Source organism: Furipterus horrens, unplaced genomic scaffold (assembly GCF_987537825.1).
Source record: "Furipterus horrens unplaced genomic scaffold, mFurHor1.1.pri manual_scaffold_2, whole genome shotgun sequence".
NCBI classification, from domain to species: domain Eukaryota; kingdom Metazoa; phylum Chordata; class Mammalia; order Chiroptera; family Furipteridae; genus Furipterus; species Furipterus horrens.
The window spans coordinates 103,870,067-103,889,490 of NW_028327172.1; the positions used below are offsets into that span (position 1 = coordinate 103,870,067).

General features: G+C 35.5%; 1 protein-coding gene and 1 pseudogene across 1 annotated transcript in view; one reads left to right on the forward strand and one right to left on the reverse strand.

The window, feature by feature from the left end:
* Positions 1-19,424, forward strand: part of PTPN13 (protein tyrosine phosphatase non-receptor type 13) — a 168,840-nt gene that overhangs the window by 68,990 nt on the left and 80,426 nt on the right. The window contains exons 8-15 of the mRNA XM_090266264.1: positions 55-148; positions 7,734-7,956; positions 11,072-11,146; positions 11,273-11,447; positions 14,728-14,881; positions 15,146-15,284; positions 16,130-16,282; positions 16,772-16,954. Coding sequence (XP_090122390.1) covers positions 55-148; positions 7,734-7,956; positions 11,072-11,146; positions 11,273-11,447; positions 14,728-14,881; positions 15,146-15,284; positions 16,130-16,282; positions 16,772-16,954 — 1,196 coding nt within the window. The remainder of the gene's footprint in view (positions 1-54; positions 149-7,733; positions 7,957-11,071; positions 11,147-11,272; positions 11,448-14,727; positions 14,882-15,145; positions 15,285-16,129; positions 16,283-16,771; positions 16,955-19,424) is intronic.
* Positions 1,454-2,319, reverse strand: LOC150019209 (transcription factor BTF3 pseudogene; annotated as a pseudogene).

Here is a 19,424-nt window from a genome sequence, read left to right on the forward strand (position 1 = left end):
ATTATTTCACATTATTATCATCTGTGCTATTATTCCTTTTTCATTTACAATTAGTGAGAAAAAGTGAAGCTTCAAAGAGGTTTGAATCCAACAGTGGTCTCCCAGGAGTAGATGAAACTTCAAGTCAAGGCCAGTCACACAGACCAAGGTATGCAACATTGAAAAAGTAATAATATATTTTTAGTGACAGGATTTTTTTAAAATTTGAATCAAGTACAATTTTTTAAAATTGTCCTCTTTCCTCTATTTTCTCCAGTTCTCTTTCCTTTTCAGAAATATATTTGGTTATGTGAAAGACATTGTAGTAGTTCAAGTTTGAGTTATTGAAATCTTTAAAAGTAGAATTGGCTCTGATTATTTATAGTTTGTGCTTGATTTTTGAAATGTCAATATGAATATAAAGTAACTTATTAACAGGAAATTCTGAAGGCATGGCATTAAACATGTGTGAGAAGAGGGAGAATAATACCCCTTGACAGGTTGAACAGGTTCAACAAGCAGGATTTCACCAAGTATTATCTGTTGAATGAATAATGAATAGGTTACTATTAAGTAATCTATTACGTAAAAAATTATTCACTACATTTTTCCTGGTTTAAAAGAGGTTATTTTGTATTTTTTTAAAGCCCAATTTGGGTTGTTTAGAGTTCATTGTCATACTGAAATAGTCAGCTTTCTTATATAGTATTAGGTATTATTCTTGTCCCATACTTAGGATGGTGGTATTATAGCTGTGTATAGATTTACTTTGTTTAAACTGCAAAATGTCAAGGCAGTAGTGAATATATTGATGTGTATTCTTTTCATATGTACACAGGTCCCTTACATGAAAAAAATATGTTGTTAATGTTAAGCATTAATTTGAAATTTGTAATATGATTATTAGAGAACCAGAGGTTGCTTCAGAATTTATTTCCAAACTGTGAGAATCCTTTTAAATTCATTATCTGGGTTAATGCCACCATATTCAGAAAAATCATTTGGAAATTAACAAAAACTTGCCCCTTAGTTAATTAATTCTGGCAGACACTGTTTCACTCCCATAAACTATTAATAGACCAGGTAGCCCTGCCCATGTGATTAAAGGTTTAGACTCCCAGTAATTAAATACATTATACTAAAATGATCTTTAATGTTCCAGTTTTTATTAAATTTATGTAATTTTATCTTCTCTTATACCTTTTAAAATAGTTCATGGTATTTTATTTTACTTGAGGGAAGCTCTAATAACTATTCATTTGCCTAAAGTGATGTTTTATTTGCATAATAGCATTTTATATTACTATAACCCCATGTAGTAATAGTAATTGTGATTATTCCATTCTGGTAATTTTGAACAAAGAGGTAAGGGACAAAGACCAATCTGTGCTTGATATTATAGTTTTTATTTGTTTGCTTGTTTGTTTGTTTTTTGTTATACTATCACGTTAAATCTTTAATAATAAAATTCCATCAAAGATTATCTGTCATATTACATGCCATGATTAGCTTTCTACAAACAACTCTGCTTTCTGTGTACAAATTATTGTCAATGAAATAAAAGAAAAGTATACTAGGCAAAGAACTTTATTAATCTTGGTTTCAAACTTTATTCCCAGGCTTCTTCAGCTTAATTTGCTGCAAAGAATGATTTGTGTATAAGCAAAAACTGAAAAGAGCTGCAGTCTCCAAGGGGCTAGGGCTTAAAAATATTAGAGATCTAGATTTTATCAGATCCATAAACAAAATTTGAAAAAGCAGTCATATTATAAAATAGCAGCTCCCAGTAACTTCTTCAAGTTTATCTTCTTCAGAAGTTGACTCAATTCAGTTTGCTTCATTCTTGGAAGCCTCATCAAAATTCTCCACAAGATCTGGAACTTCATCATCATCATCCTCTCCTGTAGCAAGTGGTGCTTTTCCATCCACAGATTGTTTGGGCAGAGCTTCAGCTAGTCTCCTTAAGCTGATCAGACTGTCTGCACCAAGCTGATTTAAGATGCTGGGCAGCATTTCTGTCAGCTGCTTTGTCTCAGCGTGGCCTGTAATGGCGAACGTGTTCGCTGCCAGAGATGCCTGAACTTTAGGGTTGTTAAAGTGGATCACTGTTCCTTGGTTTGTGAACATATTTACCTCTTCAATGCCAGAGATGTTGTTTACCCCCAACTTCTTTAAGGAGAACTGAAGTTTCTTATCATCTGCTGTAGCTGTTCTGTGAACCACCTTCTTCTTCCTACGAGCAGCACCTTTCCCCCCAATGCGCACTTGTGCCTGCAGTTTGGCGAGTTTCTCTTGGTTCATGATAGTTTCTTTCATCTTGTTGGAGAGAAAACGGGGCCGCGCGGGGGACTAGGGTTGGTGCTCAAGGGGGTCTTTGGCAGACCGGCTGAAAATAAGTGCGCGCACGCGGGGACGCAAGATGGTACCTAGAGGCTATAGTTTTCTTTAAGAAGCAAAAGTGTTTGCACTTAGCTCTGTGTTGAATTGAGGAAGTCACTCTTCTCTATATATGTAATTTGGAGAAAACCTATAAATAGTTAATAAAGCATCCATTTAACTTGATCAAAAGTAGGAATAGAAAAAAACAACTGGAGGAATGATTAGAATTGTGTTTAAAATGGACTGACTTTATAGTCCATTTGTTAGTCATATAAAAACATATTCCTCCAAATAAAATTAAATCATTTTGTGTCTTATTTCAATTTTCTTTCTTTTTTAAAAAGATTTTACTTATTTATTTTTAGAGAGAGGGGAAGGGAGGGAGAAATAGAGAAACATCAATGTGTGGCTGCCTCTTGCGTGACCCCAACTGGGGACCTGGCCCGCAACCAAGTATGTTCCCTGACTAGGAATAGAACCGGCAACCCATTGGTTCGCAGGCCGGCACTCAATCCACTGAGCCACACCAACTGTGGCTCAATTTTCTTGATAAGATACCTCAAAAGTATCAAGATTGAGAGTATCTTAGTTATGCTGTTTCCAAGTTTTATTAGGAAACATTAACATTAAAGCCATCTCAGCTCATCAAATCATGTTTTAATGATAAACTATTGTGTTGACAAAAAAAGTCCATTACATTTCTTTGTACGATAGCTCTAGTAATACATAGTTGTCTTGTCTTATCAGAGAAGGAAAACTCTGACTCCAAAAAACCTCCGCTGCCTTGCGGCATACCTCTTCAGGGGAAAGGCTAAGGGAGTAAACCCCGACAGAAAATCCGGAGCCGGAGTCCCTAAGGCGGTTTGACGTTGTAGTCAACACCGGCAACTCCTGCGGCGCACCTGAAGCCAAGCTGTATTGACTCCGTCTTTCCCTTGGACCCTTCAGCTGCGAAGAGAGGGGGGGTCTGCTGCATGGGCAACAGCAGACCCTCCATATCACCCTGCCCAGGCTCTGCAGCTTCAGCTTCACTGGAGAGGACACTCCAGCGACATCGCAAGATGTCGATTCAACACGGGAGGAGACAGATACCGTGTCACTCCCGAGTCGGACTGCACAGCCATTCTCGGCGGTGCAGATAGACTCTTAAGAAGCTACACCATCGTCTCTCGAGACGGACGGCTGCCGACGACGACATAGTTGTCTTTAACTTCATTCAAAACAATATTTTTGGATTGTATTGTGACCGCTGTCATATCAGCATGCATTTTAAAAAACGTCAAATTGGTGAATTTTTTTGCAGCCATTTTGATATCGAAGATGGAAGAAGACACATAACATTGTTGACATACTATGCTTTATTATTTTAATAAAGGTAAAAACACAACTGAAACACACAAAAAAATATTTGTGCAGTGTATGGAGAAGGCGCTGTGACTAATCAAATGTGTCAAAAGTGGTTTGCAAAGTTTCTTGCTACTATTCACATTTTGGCCAAAAAATTCTTTGCTGTGGGGCTATCTTATGCATTGGAAGATGTTTAGCAGCCCCTGGCCTCTAACTAGAGAAGTCAATAGCGAGAGAGAGCCAACATACTCAAAATATCCAAATCAATAGTTATTGGTGAAAATGAAAAATGTGTCTTTTATTTTATGGAAAAACCATATGGACTTTTTGGCCAACACAGTATCTTCTATTTCACACTGTAAGAGGGAAAAACCCAATGTGGTATTCATAATATCTGTCTTAGATAAAAGGTATAGGTGGAAGAAAAATATTTCAAGAAGTAGATTATTAGGTCTGTGTATATGTTTTATGTAATGTAAGATGCTAAACTCTACTTTTAGAATGGGACTACCCATTTCCTTTGGTTTTTTTTTTTTGCCCCCAGAAAAACACTGTCTGGATTCCTTATTCAAGTGCAGAATATTTTGAAATTGTACAAAAGTTTTTGATAATATCCTTAACATGCTGGTACATAATCAGGAGATCTTGTTTTGCTCTTTAGGTCTCATATTTATGAGATCTATAAATAGTGCTGTATTTAAACATGTTGCATGGTTCTTTATAAAATTTCCATTCCCTTTAGCTAGAATAAAATGGAAAAACAGATCCAGACAGTGCTATTTACTTGTAAAACAAGGGGTAGGGAGAAATGAATAGGAAATTATGAGTCAGATGCCACAAAATGAGTAATTTTTGGATTCAGAGTTATCAAAAGTGTCTTTCAGTGATCACAAAGAATATTCAAAGCTGTTTGCCAAAGAGCATCACTAAGTTTTTTCTGTTAACTTTTGAAGTACAGTTTATACATAGTACAATTCCCACCGCCTCTGTGGCTATCTGCTTGATGGGGTTATATTTTTTTCTGACTCAAAACAACCTATCTATTCATTCCTAAGTGATTCAGATTTTCTGAGCTTTTTGTTTTGTTTGTCGCTCCAGGTTTTTGGACTTCATAGGAAATTCTACCAAATAATATGTTGGGAGAGACAAAATTTTAACCAGTCTTTTGCTCCCTGTTTTTGGCTCTAGTATAAAATTATTCGAAGAAGGATAATGTATTTGATGAAAAATAACATGTGTGAATTAAAATGTATGGATTCAAATTCTTTTCATTATCCTTGATTCCCATTATGTGAGATTCATGAGCAATAAAATTATATTGAATCGTTTGCTCAATAAATGATTATTAAGCACATACCAGGCACTGGGTACTTACAGATACTAGAGACAGAGTCTTGAACAAAACCAAAAAAGCCTCCCGAGGGTCTTTCTAGGGCTGAGACATAGCCAATAAACTATTGAAAAACAAGTAAGTTATGCATCATTAGATGATGTTGCTGCTTTGCAGAAAAATAAAGCTGACTAAAGGGATAGAAAGTGAAAGGGTATGATGTCCAAGTTCTGTTTACATAGGCAGGGTGATCAGAGGAGATGTCTTCCAAGAGGTGATATCTGAAGAGAAAATTATTTGAAGTGAGGGAGTAAACCACGCACATATCAGGAGAAAGACTGTTCCAGACAAAAGGAACTGAAAGAGCAGAGGCCCTGAGGTGTGGGAGATGTGTTGCATATTAGAGGACTAGCAAGGAGGCAGTGTGGCTGCAGCAGAAAGTGAAAGGCAGAGCAGACCCAAATCTGTCAGACCTTAGAAGCTGAAGTGAGCATTGTGGGTGTTATTCTAAGTGTAATGGAAGCCATTGGATGGTTGTAAGCATGGGGAGCTAGGAATAATTTACATTTTCATGGGATTGTGTAGGTCTGTTCTGTGAAGAACAGATTCACAGGAGTAAAAGACCAGTTTGGAGGCAATTATAGCCCTCCCGTGTGAGCTGGCTACATACCGCACAGGTTGTTAGTGACAGAAAGGAGTCAGATACAGATATCTTTAAGGCTGTGCCTTCAGGATTTGCTGCTCTATTGGATGTGGGATTTATAAGAAAGAGAAGTCAAGACTGACTCTAGGCTGTATGCTAAGCAACCTGAGAATGATTGAGAGAAGGGTTAGATATGGGGGGAAAGTATCAAGAATTTGGTTTTAGACATTAGGATAAAGATGTATATTAACATCCAAGTTGAACACTCACCTAGGCAAGTGAATAGAGCTAGAAATCAGGGGAGAGACTGAAGCTTTAGGAACTAGAGACTAGAAAAATACGGAGGTCTGAGCACTGTTGTAGTCTAGCATTAAGAGATTGAAAATAAAGGATGATCCAGCAAAAGGCATGAAGAAGGAGGAGCCAGTGAAGCAGAAAGAAAATAAAAAGAGTATTGTTCCCAGAAGTCAGTGTTTCAAGTAGAGGAAGGAATGAACAACTATGTCATGGTGCTTAGAGATCAAGTAAAATAAAAATTGATAATTATCCTTTGGCCTTGATAACATCAAGGTCGGTTATTTCTGTGACCAGTTTTGGTGAAATAATAGGAACTAAAACTATTGATCAGAATCTGAGCGGGTGAGAGATGAAGTAGAGATAAAATTTAAATGACAATTTTGAAGACATTTACTCTAAACATCAGGAAAATGAGATAGACTCTAAAAGAGGACGTTATTCTGAGTGGGATGTAGTACAGCATGTTTTTATGCTAATGAGAATAACTTGGTGTTCCAGGCTATTGATGCATGTGAGAGAATAATTGCAGGAGCAAAGCCTTTGAGTGGGGGAAAAGGGTGGAATCCCATGCACGATAGAGGTTTTAGGCCTGCATAAGTGTACAAAACATCCATCCATTGTAAAGGAAGAGAAGGCAGAACAAAAATGGATGTAGATTTAGAAAGTTTGATGATATAAGGATGAGGAAGTTATTTCCTGATTGCTTCTTTTTCACCAAGAAAATTGAAGAAAAGTCATCAGCTGAGAGAGGAAGAAGGAAATAGTATTGGTGCTTTGAAAGAAAAATAAAAAAAGAAGGAAAAGGAAAAGAAAACGATATAAAATAGTTCTCTAAGAAAATGAGTCACCAGGCAGCGCTGAGAGCCAAGCGAGATGTCGGCATGGTTCTGTAGTTTTACAAGAGTTCAGGTTTGTGCAAAGGTGTGATTTTAATGATGGGGCTTAGATTTCAAGGGCAAGCGAGGGGTAATAGCCAGAGGGAAAGTGGTGGAGTCAATGGATTAAAATTCCTGATAGAGTCAATGAATATTTGAAGAAGACTATTAAAGGAAGTGAGCTAGAAAAAAATGAGATTATATAAAGAGGGTATTGGAGGATAGAAATAGGAAATTTTAGAAGTTTGTGGTTTTTGTTAATGCCCAGCATGACCATGGGAGTAGACTGTTGGCTGCAGTGGAGTAGGCCAGAGTGTTGGAGGACTCCTCAGTCTGTGTATGCAGCATCATGAATGATGACAGAAGTAGAGGTGAAGAAAAAGACTGAGTTAGGCATTTAAATCATTAATGAGTAAGGACCAATAAGACAATAAGTGTCTAGAGCAAAGCAGAACAGTGGATTATAAGATTCATAGTGTATACTTCAGGGAAGCCGGGGGCAGTTGGAGGAGGGTCAACAATGACGTGAAAGCTGAAATAAGTATTAAGGGGAATCTCAAACCCATCTCCAGGCCCAGTAGTCCAGGACTGTAAGCAAAGAACAACCCCAGTCAGAGAGAACTGCAAGGGAAGCAGTTTTCATAGGATGTTGAATGTTCAGAGAAGAAGTAGAGGAAATAGATCTACCCACTGAAAATAGGACAGCGTATTATATCATTAATTAAAAGTAGAACTGAAATGTTACTGCAATGGTTCTTCTGAGATGACAAAAAATAACATTTGTTAAATTCTTGATTCCTTACTTAACATGTTTTTTTCTTGATTAGACTTGAAATAATTGTTTTCTTCCCAAACCTAACTATTCTCCTCTCATTCTCTATAGCAGACAATATGGAACACCCCTTGAAGGCAACTTAATTAATCAAGAGATCATGCTAAAACGGCAAGAGGAAGAAATGATGCAGCTCCAGGCTAGAATGGCCCTTAGACAGTCTCGATTGAGCCTGTATCCAGGAGACACAATCAAAGCTTCTATGCTTGATATCACCAGGGATCCTTTAAGAGAAATGGCCCTAGAAACAGCCATGACCCAAAGAAAACTCAGGGTGAGTTCATTTTCAAATTACCGCATATGAACTTGGTCTCAAAGGAAAATGTTTATTCTGTAGTTATCCTAAAGTTGCCTGTAGATGAAATTAAAATTACATGTTAGTTTCATAGGTGTTAAATAGCTTGTTGGTTGATATTAAAATAAATATTTAGCTCATTATTATTTCATCTTAAAAATAACATTCGATGGCTTCAGAGTATCTTAACTGTGTATTTTTAAAGTATTTGTGTGATCCTTAAGGTCACCTGGCTTTGTTCAGTATTGTAGGGATTATTTTTTAATAATAACAAACCAAAAAGATCAGAGATGGATGTTCAAGGTTGGTTCAGAAGCTCGAGAATGTTAGGAAGGACATTGCATCTTTCTGCTTTGTCATTCTCATAATTATGACAGAATTCCCTTCATAGTCATGTTAACTCCTAACATTATGTCCTCATATTACAGTATCCAAACACAAAGAAAAACCCATTGCATCTAACATCTGTGGGGGATTTTTTATTGTGATTAGTTGGTTTATTTTTATTTCAAACATAAGCTTAAAATGAGCAGACTTTTTCATGTAAAATATCTTGAACATTTTACAACTTCTATAATATTATTGCTAAGGGAAGTAAAGTACTCCATTTAGTGAATTTACCATGTACCATAATTTCTTTAATAAGTTTCCAGTTATTGGACATTTAAATTTTTTCTAATTTGTTGCTGCTGTTTTTGTTGCTATTGCAAGTAATGCTCTGATGAACCTCTCTATAGCTATATCTTTGGAGATACCTTCCTTTAAGTAAAATAGCCAAGTCAAAGGCAAACACCTTTTAAGATATTTGACACACATGGTTAAATTGCTCTTCAAAAGGTTTATACCAATTTATGCTTTTATGATCATGCCTGTTTTACCATATTCTTACCTACTCTGGATATTGTGATTCTTTTTTTATTTTCATCAATTTGGTAGATGAGGCAGTCCACTAGTATTGCTCCCTTATAAGTAGTTCTTCAAAAGCAAAATAAATACTAGTAAAAGTGATAAAATCCAGAATGATTTTTTTCTTTTTCGTTCTGCACTAAGAAAGTATATTACTCTATTCTGTATTGTTTCTTGTTGCTTCTTTCAAATAATTATCTGAAAAGCATATTTGTATGGCCTGGTGCTGATAAAATTTATTTTCTCTCATTATTTTATAAGCAGGAGAAAGAGTATTAGAAGGTGAAAATTGCTTCAAACTACAAATTAGAGTACTTGGATTCTATTGTTAATAATGCTATTTTACGACTATGTAAACTTATAAACCTGTTTTTGCCTAAGTTGTGGTAATTTTTAAAATGCAGAATTGGGTTGTAATTTATAAGTACTGTCAAGTTTTGAAGTTATTAAATTCCAATAAAATGTAACTGAATTTGTTTTAAGCTGATAGAAAGATAATAAGGCTTCATCAATTTATTATTGTCGAAATTAAGCAATAAGCAGAATATCATACTAAATAGCATGGGCTTCCAATAATTAAAGGCACACATAAAGCATAAATACACATCTTTTTCCTAAATCATAGAATTCGTGCAGAACTTTGGCTCATTAGAGATTCAGAAATGGTAGTCTGTACCTTTACAGTAAGCCGGTTACTGTGTGTGATCTCTAAAAACCTGTGCTTTCTTACAAGCAGCCGGTATCTGACTATTTCAGAAACATGTTATCAGAGACTTGCTTTATCAATGACTAGAGAATTTGTACTGGTCATTAAAGGGTCATGTAGTGGCTGTGTGTGTGTGTGTGTGTGTGTATGTTGTCTTCTGAAAAGAACAGGAAGTTATGTTTGGGGAGCTGAAAAAGAGTACTAGTATTTGAAGAAACAATTTCATAACTGAATTAATGTTCTTTCCGAAAACATAAATCTTTACTTAATTTTTTTTCTATATTACTCGTGGTGTAAACACGTTTTAACTTGTTCATACTCTGTTACTTTAGTTGATCTACATTAGATTCTAGGTTTCCCATAGCAGACAATTGTCATTTTTTTCTTCTCTATTTCTATCCTTGTTTGTTGATTATTAACAAACCCATAATGTTAAACTTTTACTTAAATGGTATCTGTCACATGTTCCACACTCGGTTAACTGGCTAGAATTCCCACACCAAGTAACCAAATGAGTTGTATAGCCAAATGCAAAGAAGAAACTAATAAAAATAAAACTTCAGTAACCTCCATTAGTTCAAACCCACATACCAGCTGCCTTTGGCCTCAAGATTAGCCCTGTATTCCTTCTAGTTTTGCCCCTTTGGTCATAATTTTTCAGTCTATTCTGATCCTGCTCCCACCTGGAGTCTATCTTGTTTTAGGTTGTCTCCTCAACCAGTTCTTCCTTCTTAGCAGCAATCCCTGGATATACAGGGGCTCACGGGAAAGAGCAGATTGAGAAGCAGTAAGTGCAGGGAGTGCACCCCACTTTCTCCCACTTCTGAGTCCCCCCAGCTCCTGAGATAACTTTATTTCTTACTTGAGGCAACAGTGGGAGCCAGAGATTGTGATAGTTATACCATCACTGCTTGTCACTTTTTAAAACAAAAGAATACAGTGTCCCTGGATTCCAAGAACATGATTACAGATGGATTTGTATGTTTTTCATTTTTTTTTAATTATGAGTTGATTTGTTTTAGGACAAGTTTAATATCACTCTCTAAAACAGTGAGATTCTGTTCAATTACTTCACACATTAGCAATATTAAACCACATTCTTCATGAGCTTGATAACTATATATTCCTTCAACAAATAAGACTACTCTTGTTTTGAGAGTCTGAGTCTATCTGGAGTCCAGAAAGTGAAAAAATTGTAAAATAGTATAAAATGCAGCTTTACAGTTGACATCACTGGTAGAAAACAGAGCTGAGGAAGAACTTCTGTTCATATTTGATGTAAGGCACCTTCCATTTCTATTCTTGGTAAATTCCACTGTAGTTCTTTATTGAAATACATGAAAGTTTCTACATGTGTTTCAAGTCACCTAGTTCTAATCAGGTGGCTTTACATGTAGTTTATTTTTATTATTACATTATTTCTTTTCAAGGAAAGAGATAGTATAAAGATTAAAAACTTAATTTTACTTATGTGATTTGCAGAATTTCTTTGGCCCTGAGTTTGTGAAAATGACGATTGAACCTTTTATATCTTTGGATTTGCCACAGTCTATCCTTGTAAGTAATAAAATCAATTTGTGTCTCTCAGAAAATAATTTCAGTCATGATTTTTTAAAAAAAACAGTAGAAATTCTTATAAAGTGTACTTTAATAAATGCCATTCATTTCTTTTTTCAATTGTAGACCAAGAAAGGGAAGAATGAGGATAACCGAAGAAAAGTAAACGTAATGCTTCTGAGTGGGCAGAGACTGGAACTGACTTGTGATACCAAAACTATATGTAAAGATGTATTTGATATGGTTGTGGCCCATATTGGCTTAGTGGAACATCATTTGTTCGCATTAGCTGCCCTCAAAGGTATCAAGACATTTTAAATTTAGAGTACAATATGAAAACTTGGAAACAAGTTGACTTCCTATACCTGTTATGCCCAGCCTTGTTTTGAGAAATAATAGCAACATGAACATACATACAGATTTTTACATCAACTTCTTTAGCCTATATTCTAAAATGCACAGTCTTTTTAAAATGTTGTCAGTTGATGACTGAAAATAAGTAATTTCACATATTTTTTCAGCATTACATCCACTGAACTCTGTGACTTGCACCTCTACAGTGGTCTCACAACACAACTTCAATAGAAGCTGATCCTGTTTGTCAATTAGAATGTCCTTATCAATAAGAAGCCCTCTGGAAATAGGCTTTAATAAATCTCTTTATTATATTTATAAATTACTCTTTAATATTTCAGTTCCTGTTTACCTCAAAATTTAACTTAGAAAGCTAGACAACAAAGTACCATAAATTATAATTGAAGGATCAAATCATCCTGAAACCCTACACGATCAGGATAATATCTTCTTTGTCATAAAAGGAATATTTCCTTCAATTTAGTTTATTGACTTCTTTTCTTAAAAAGTAATGATTCATTTTGTACAGTCATTTAATAAATATTCAATTAGTGCCTACTGATATTTTATCACTTTACTAATTACAATTTTAGAGTAAACAGGTGATACTCTCTAAATATTTGATTAACTAGAATTTCTTTTTATATTACGCCTAATTTCCTAAACATTCTGCATAAGTGAGATTTAACTGAATAATCTTTTGGGAGTCAATAATACTTAAGTGATGACATTTAAAAAATAAAAATAAAGCGATGACTATTGTTCTACTTAGGTTTCAGCTGGTAGCTCAATAATAATAAAAAATAGCTCAATTTTATTGATGCTTACCATGCACCACATACCTTACCAAGCATTTTGGTTTTTTTTTAAGTATATTTTATTGATTATTCTATTACAGTTGTTGACTTTTTCCCCCTTTGCCCCCAACTCTGCCCAGTACCAACCTTCCCTCCAGCAGTATCCCCCCTTAGTTCATGTCCATGAGTCATGCATGTAAGTTCTTTGGCTTCACATTTCCTATACTATTCTCAATATCCCCCTCTCTATTTTGTACCTACCAATTAGGCTTCCTAATCCCTGTACCTCTTCCCCCATTCTCCTTCTTCCCTGTCCCAACTTGTAACCCTCCAAATGACCTCCATATCTATGATTCTGTTCCTGTTCTAGTTTGCTTAGTTTGTTTTTATTTTTGTTTTTTAGATTCATTTGTTAATAGTTGTGAGTTTGTTGTCATTTTAATGTTCATAGTTTTGATTATTTTTTTCTTAAATAAGTCCCTTTAACATTTTATATAATAAAGATGATGAACTCCTTTAGCTTTATCTTGTCTGGGAAGCACTTTATCTGCCCTTCCATTCTAAATGATAGCTTTGCTGGATAGAGTGATCTAGATTGTAGGTCCTTGCTTTTCATCATTTTGAATACTTCTTGCCAGTCCCTTCTGGCCTGCAAAGTTTTTTTTAAGAAATGAACTGATATTCTTATGGGAACTTATTTGTAGGTAACTCTCTGCTTTTCTCTTGCTGCTTTTCAGATTCTCTCTTTATCTTTAACCTTTGGCATTTTAATTATGATGTGTCTTGGTGTGGTCCTCTTTGTATCCATTTTGTTTGGGACTCTGCACTTCCTGGACTTTGGTGTCTATTTCCTTTGCCAAATTAGGGAAGTTGTCTTTCATTGTTTTCTTTAAGTAATTTTTCAATTTCTTGCTCTTCTTCTTCTCCTTCTGGCATCCCTGTGATTTTGGATATTGGCATTTTTGGAGATGTCCCAGAGTCTTCTTATTCATTCGACATTTTATGTGAATTCTTGTTTCTTCATTTTGTTCTAGTCAAATGTTTATTTCTTCCTTATGTTCCAAATCATTGATTTGAATCCTGTCTTCCTCCCATTCAGTGTTGGTTTTCTTTATTACACTTAGTGTAGCCTTCATTTCTTCCCTTATGCTTTTGCTGTACTCAGTGAGTTATTAGAGCATCCTTATCACCAGTGTTTTGAACTCTACATCTAATAGATTGGCTATCAACATTTCATTTAGTTCTTTTTCTGGGGTTTTGCTCTATTATTTCATTTGGGGCATGTTTCTTTGTCTCTTCATTTTGGCAGCCTCCCTGTGTTTGTTTCTGTCAATTAGGTAGAGCTGCTTTGACTCCGTCTTAGTGCACCTGTTAAGTTGTAAGGGGTAGAACCTTAGGTATTTGCCAGGGTGGGAAAGTCCACTTCACAGCTTTGTGGCTCTATATGTAGAGGAGGCGGTGGAGAGGAGACAATACTGCTGCTTTGCTGCTGGAGACTTGCTTGGCACTTGCCCCATTTCCAGTCACTTCACCCCGTTCCTGTATGCAAATGGCATCCTTCTGGCTGTTGCCCTGGTGGTGGTTCCAACAGTTGGTGGGTATGTGTGCATTCTAGGACTGTGCAGGTCTTTAAATGGACTTTTTTGAGAGACTGGCAGTTTCTTCTGCTGCCCCAACCCCCAGTGGTTTTTACAGTAAGAACTTATGAGGCTTTATCCTCCCAGCACTGGAACCCTGGACTGCACAGTCTGGCCTGGGGCTAGGCTCACTCACTCCCAAGGTATCCCTCCCAATTTTCATCCACCATACATGATTGTGGGACTGCCCATTCCACCTTCTCTCTGCCCCAGCTCCCCATCTCCACCCCTTCTACCCATCTGGATGAATACGGCCTCTTTAAATCCTTGGCTGTCAGACTTCCATACAGTTTGATTTTCTGGCAGTTCTGGATGTTTTTTGTTTTGAGGTTAGTTGTGATCCTTCTCAATTGTTTCACAAGGAGGCAAAGCATGTCTACCTACTCCTCCATCTTGACCAGAAGTACCGCCAAGTGTTTTATATTTATTACGTCATTTGATTCCTACAACAACCTTATAAAGCAGGAATTATAGAAAATAGCACTATGCTCATTTTATAGACAAGAAAATTATTGTCTAGAAAGGTTAAATATATTCATTGTCCCACAAATAGTAAGTGATGTGGCCAATAGTTGAATCCAAGTCTATCTGTCATAAGACCTCTCATTCTTAAAATACTGAACCATATTGCCTCTTATCCATTTTCAATGCCTCTGAGCTCACTGGCATACTTCTATGTAATCATTTTATTGTCGTATGAAAGTATTTTGTGCAAGTCTGAAAAAAATAATGAAATTAAAAGAAAATGTTAAAGTATTTTTCTTTTATCTGAATATTTTTTATTCTGTTTTAGATAATGAATATTTCTTTGTTGATTCTGATTTAAAATTAACCAAAGTGGCCCCAGAGGGATGGAAAGAAGAACCAAAGAAAAAGAACAAAGCCACTGTTAATTTTACTTTGTTTTTCCGAATTAAGTTTTTCATGGATGATGTTAGTCTGATACAGTGAGTATACAGAGTTTCTATTTCTCTCTTTTTGACCCTTGGGCTTTTGACCCTTTAGTTTACTCATACTGAATTATATGATCTGATCAAAGATAATGTCTTCTTTATCATAGAAGAATTTCTTCAACATAATTTATTAAATTATGATGGCTTAAAAGCTCAATAGTATGCCATTTTGGAAACTAAACTTACTTGTTAATAATAAAAATTACCCTAAGATTGAGGATAAAGCTTAGATGTCTTGTGTTTGTATTTATTTTCCAGACATTCTCTGACCTGTCATCAGTATTATCTTCAGCTGCGAAAAGATATCTTGGAGGAAAGAATGCACTGTGATGATGAGACTTCTTTGTTGTTGGCATCCTTGGCTCTCCAGGCTGAGTATGGAGATTATCAACCAGAGGTGGGATTTATTGTTTTCTCTGGGCCCTCTTTTGAATTGGTGTTCTTATCCTCAGCATAATCAAAGACTAAACCTGGTTGAGGTATTTGCTGTTTAGATCTAGAGATTTTTGAGGCTAGTTTAATACTTCAGAATGACTAAGTTCCCCCATGTGCATTGCTTATATAAAATCCTACCACATAGGATAGCCCTGTCCTTCTTTCTTTTTCTTTCTTTCTTCTTTCCTTCCTTCCTTCCTTCCTTCCTTCCTTCCTTCCTTCATTCCTTCCTTCCTTCCTTCCTTCCTTCCTTCTCCCACCCCCTTCCCTTCCTTTCCTCCTTTCTATATTTAATTATCCTATTTCAGAGTTTCAGGATATCTAGCACTTACCCTTTCTCTTCCCAATTTCTAACTGATAGATACTAGACACAGCGTTACTAGCCATATCTGGATTAAAGGAGTCTTCTACTTTCCATATAGATCCGTGCAGTGATGGGCTGAGAACCTCACAGAGCTCACTGTATGGAGAAAAGTTGTTTAAAGCAAATGTTCTAGAATATAAATGGATCTAAGAGGGAGCAAGGGGCAGGACACTGTGCCACTCAAGCAGCATCCTTTACAACATTAACCCTTAACTATAGTGACATTTGGCTTTCTTGATTGTCAGTCTCTTCTCTACTTTGCCAATCAGTTCGGTCATTCTACCTCACTGAATAAAAGAGAAAGACCAATGCATTTCCTCTAAAACTCACTCCTCAGAGAGAAATATAAAAAGAAGCATCTTATCTTTTGGTCAAGGGAAGAACTTTTACAATAAGAGGAAGAGGGCAAACAAAATTGCTTATAAAAACATTGTCCTTTCTAGGTTCATGGTGTGTCTTATTTTAGACTTGAGCATTATTTGCCTCCCAGAGTGATGGAAAAACTTGATTTATCCTATATTAAAGAAGAGTTACCCAAATTGCATAATACCTATGTGGGAGCTACTGAAAAAGAGACAGAGTTGGAATTTTTGAAGGTAAGCATGCAGCATTACAAATGATAAGCTTTATATCTTTATCAAAGTAAGCAAGATGCCAATAAATGATACTATGCATTATCTCATTTTATTTATTCCTGACTAACACCGTGGTATTTTAATTCTCATTTTGTAAAAGAGAAAACTGAGGCTCAGAGAGGAAATGTAATGTTCACAAAGTCAATAGCTGTTACGTGGGGCAAAACTATGCTTCATGCTTTTAATGTACCATCTACAAAATCTTTGTCTAGCCCACAGTGATGGAGCTTTTCTAAGTTTTATAGTTTGAGTCATATTTAGATCTGTAGTTCATTTTGTGTTTATTTTCGTATATTGGATGAAGTAGGGATAAGATTAGATTCATTTTCTTGGCATGTGAATATCCAGCAACATTTATTGAAAAGACTAACCTTTCTATATTAAACTACATTGGTACAAGTTCTATATCTTTATGTCACTTTAGCAAGGTGCATGGTATTGTTCCCACAGGTCTGCCAAAGACTGACAGAATATGGAGTTCATTTTCACCGGGTGCACCCTGAGAAAAAGTCACAAACTGGAATATTGCTAGGAGTCTGTTCTAAAGGAGTCCTTGTGTTTGAGGTTCACAATGGAATCCGCACCTTGGTCCTTCGCTTTCCATGGAGGGAAACTAAGAAGATTTCTTTTTCAGTATGTCCAATTTAAACCTGTTTGATTATGTTTTAAAATAGATGTTGTCAATTTCAAATGTAACATATTAATTGACTTAAGTAAGCTTTAAACCCTGTCATTCAGTATGGCTAATATATCTTAATACTTTTGGTCTTCTTTCTTAGCTGCAAGAAGTATTACTGAGATTTATCTGGTTTTGGTTTTCTCAGGAGGTAATTTTTAAAAAACATTACACATTCCTAGCTGGTTACATGCTCAATTAACTTTAGTTAAATTACAACCTAGTTGACATCTCTGTTAATTCAGAACTTATTCTAGGGTACTAACTTCTCACATGGAGAAAACCCTATAATGTATTTAAGAAAGATAACTATCTTAATCAAAGTGTACTTTATCTTGCTCAATAATAGGTCCCTCACAGCAACTGTATTTGAATCTCAGTGGTCCAGAGATTTACTGGATTTTATTAACTAATCCCAGAACTTTCTGCAGTTTTAAGTTTTACTGTATACTCTCTAAAGACATAACATTAGAAAAATGACTTTTAGAAAATCATGTTTGTGAAAGATAGTTAGCTCTTAAGGCATATTTTGATACTGAACATAGCTGCAATATCTGAATATTGAAATGCAAATGGCAAACTCCAGAGTTGAATCAGAAATATATTGAGGTATTTGTTTTCCAAACGATATTCAGGAACTACTGACATCTTAAGTTTATATTTGAGCTGAAATATGGTCTCAGCAGAACAATGCTTATAAAAATATCAATGTCAAGGTCTCAGCTGACTCTGGATAGTCTTCAACCTAGAGACTTTTGGAATCAGTTCTAGACCTAAGGGTTAATTAATTTTTTTCCTCTGAAACCCATAGGTACCACTAAGATTACCAGATAACAATATGTTTGCTCAGGAAAGCCAAGACCATTCTCATCTGCTCAAGATTGTCAAGACCAGAAATGTACCTGGATTTAATTTACTTTCCTCAGTGGAAATGCTAGCAGAACAAGTATCTGGAGGAAACCTTAGATTAATTAAATACAAATCTAATTTGGGCCAGTTTTGAAAGGCAACAAATCAAATAATCATTCATCATTCAGCTCTCTGTCATTTGCTGAGCTATCACACCAGCGCTGCTATATATAGAACTACCTGTGATTAACTCATTTTTAAAGATCTTCCACAATAGAGAATAAACCACATTGCCATGCAAACTATTCCTATGTTTAGCCATTTCATCTGAAGTGCTTGCCCTTACACAGAGCTCTCTTTTTTACCCTTTTTTCCCCCTTTCACTAGCCTGTATAGCTTTATACCTGTGGGGGTCAACATCCTTGGAAATTACCTGACAGTGGTTAAATGTTATGTTAGGGAAAAAAATTTCCCAACTACTTGAAGAGTTATTAGGTATACTGCTGATAGTCAAGATACTTGCTGATTTCCTTTTTTAATAAAGAGAACAGGGTCCCAGAGATTTTATCAGCAACATCTTACTTTTTATTGCATTGAATACATATTTTTATAGCTGGATTCTATTTATAGCAAGTGGTACTGGTTTTCTATTTGCAGTTGTGTTACAAAGTGTCTTTAAGTGAATTTATGTAACTAAGCAAAGTCAATATAAAAATGTATAAACACGTCCAGAAGTTATGAAAATGGCACCTGCATGAAGTTTGAGCAATTCATATTCTATTACCGTGTCTTTTGTGAGCCTACCAAATTTGACATTTTTATGCTTATTTCTGCATTTGAAGTAAAGACAAAGGACATGAAATAGAATAATTTGCACCATAGAAGAAGCCAAGAGCTAGTGTAGACTCTAATTGGACTTAAGCAGTTCTCCAGAGACATTAGTCTTAGATCCCAGCATGATGAATGCTAGATTTTAAAGGCACACAGATCACCTTCAAGCCTCACCACACAGGTTGTGACATTTTGGGATGCCCTCTTACACACAAAAGAGTTTTCCAAGAAACGTCAGGGAAATAAGACTAATTGAGGTTACCCTTTCCCTGAATTTGGCAAGAATCACTGACTCTAAATATTGATTTGTTCATTTTTCAGCCCAGCAGTTTTGTTAATATAATTTTATATTTGAACTTCATTTTTTTGATCCAAGAGAGTAGAATATATATTTCTTGTACTTTCATTTTCAAATAGTTTTGGTGTTTGTAAACATTGTAGTAAACTAAAAATATCAGTGATCTCATTAAGGAAACTATGTTCTCCTTGCTGGTGGCTGGTTGTATAATCTGATTTAGGCTATAATTTCTGAAAGTGGCAAATAATATTAATATCTTTTACTTTCTCAATGTGTAATAATACAGGTTGATATATTTCAATACTTGTATGAAATGTAGGTCAAGGAATACTCATGCCTAATAATGTGAAATAAAAATAATATTTGCATATTAATTATTTTTATAGAATTCAGTGATGTTATAAAGTAATAAGAAAATATCCTAATTATTAATACCCCTGATTAATATT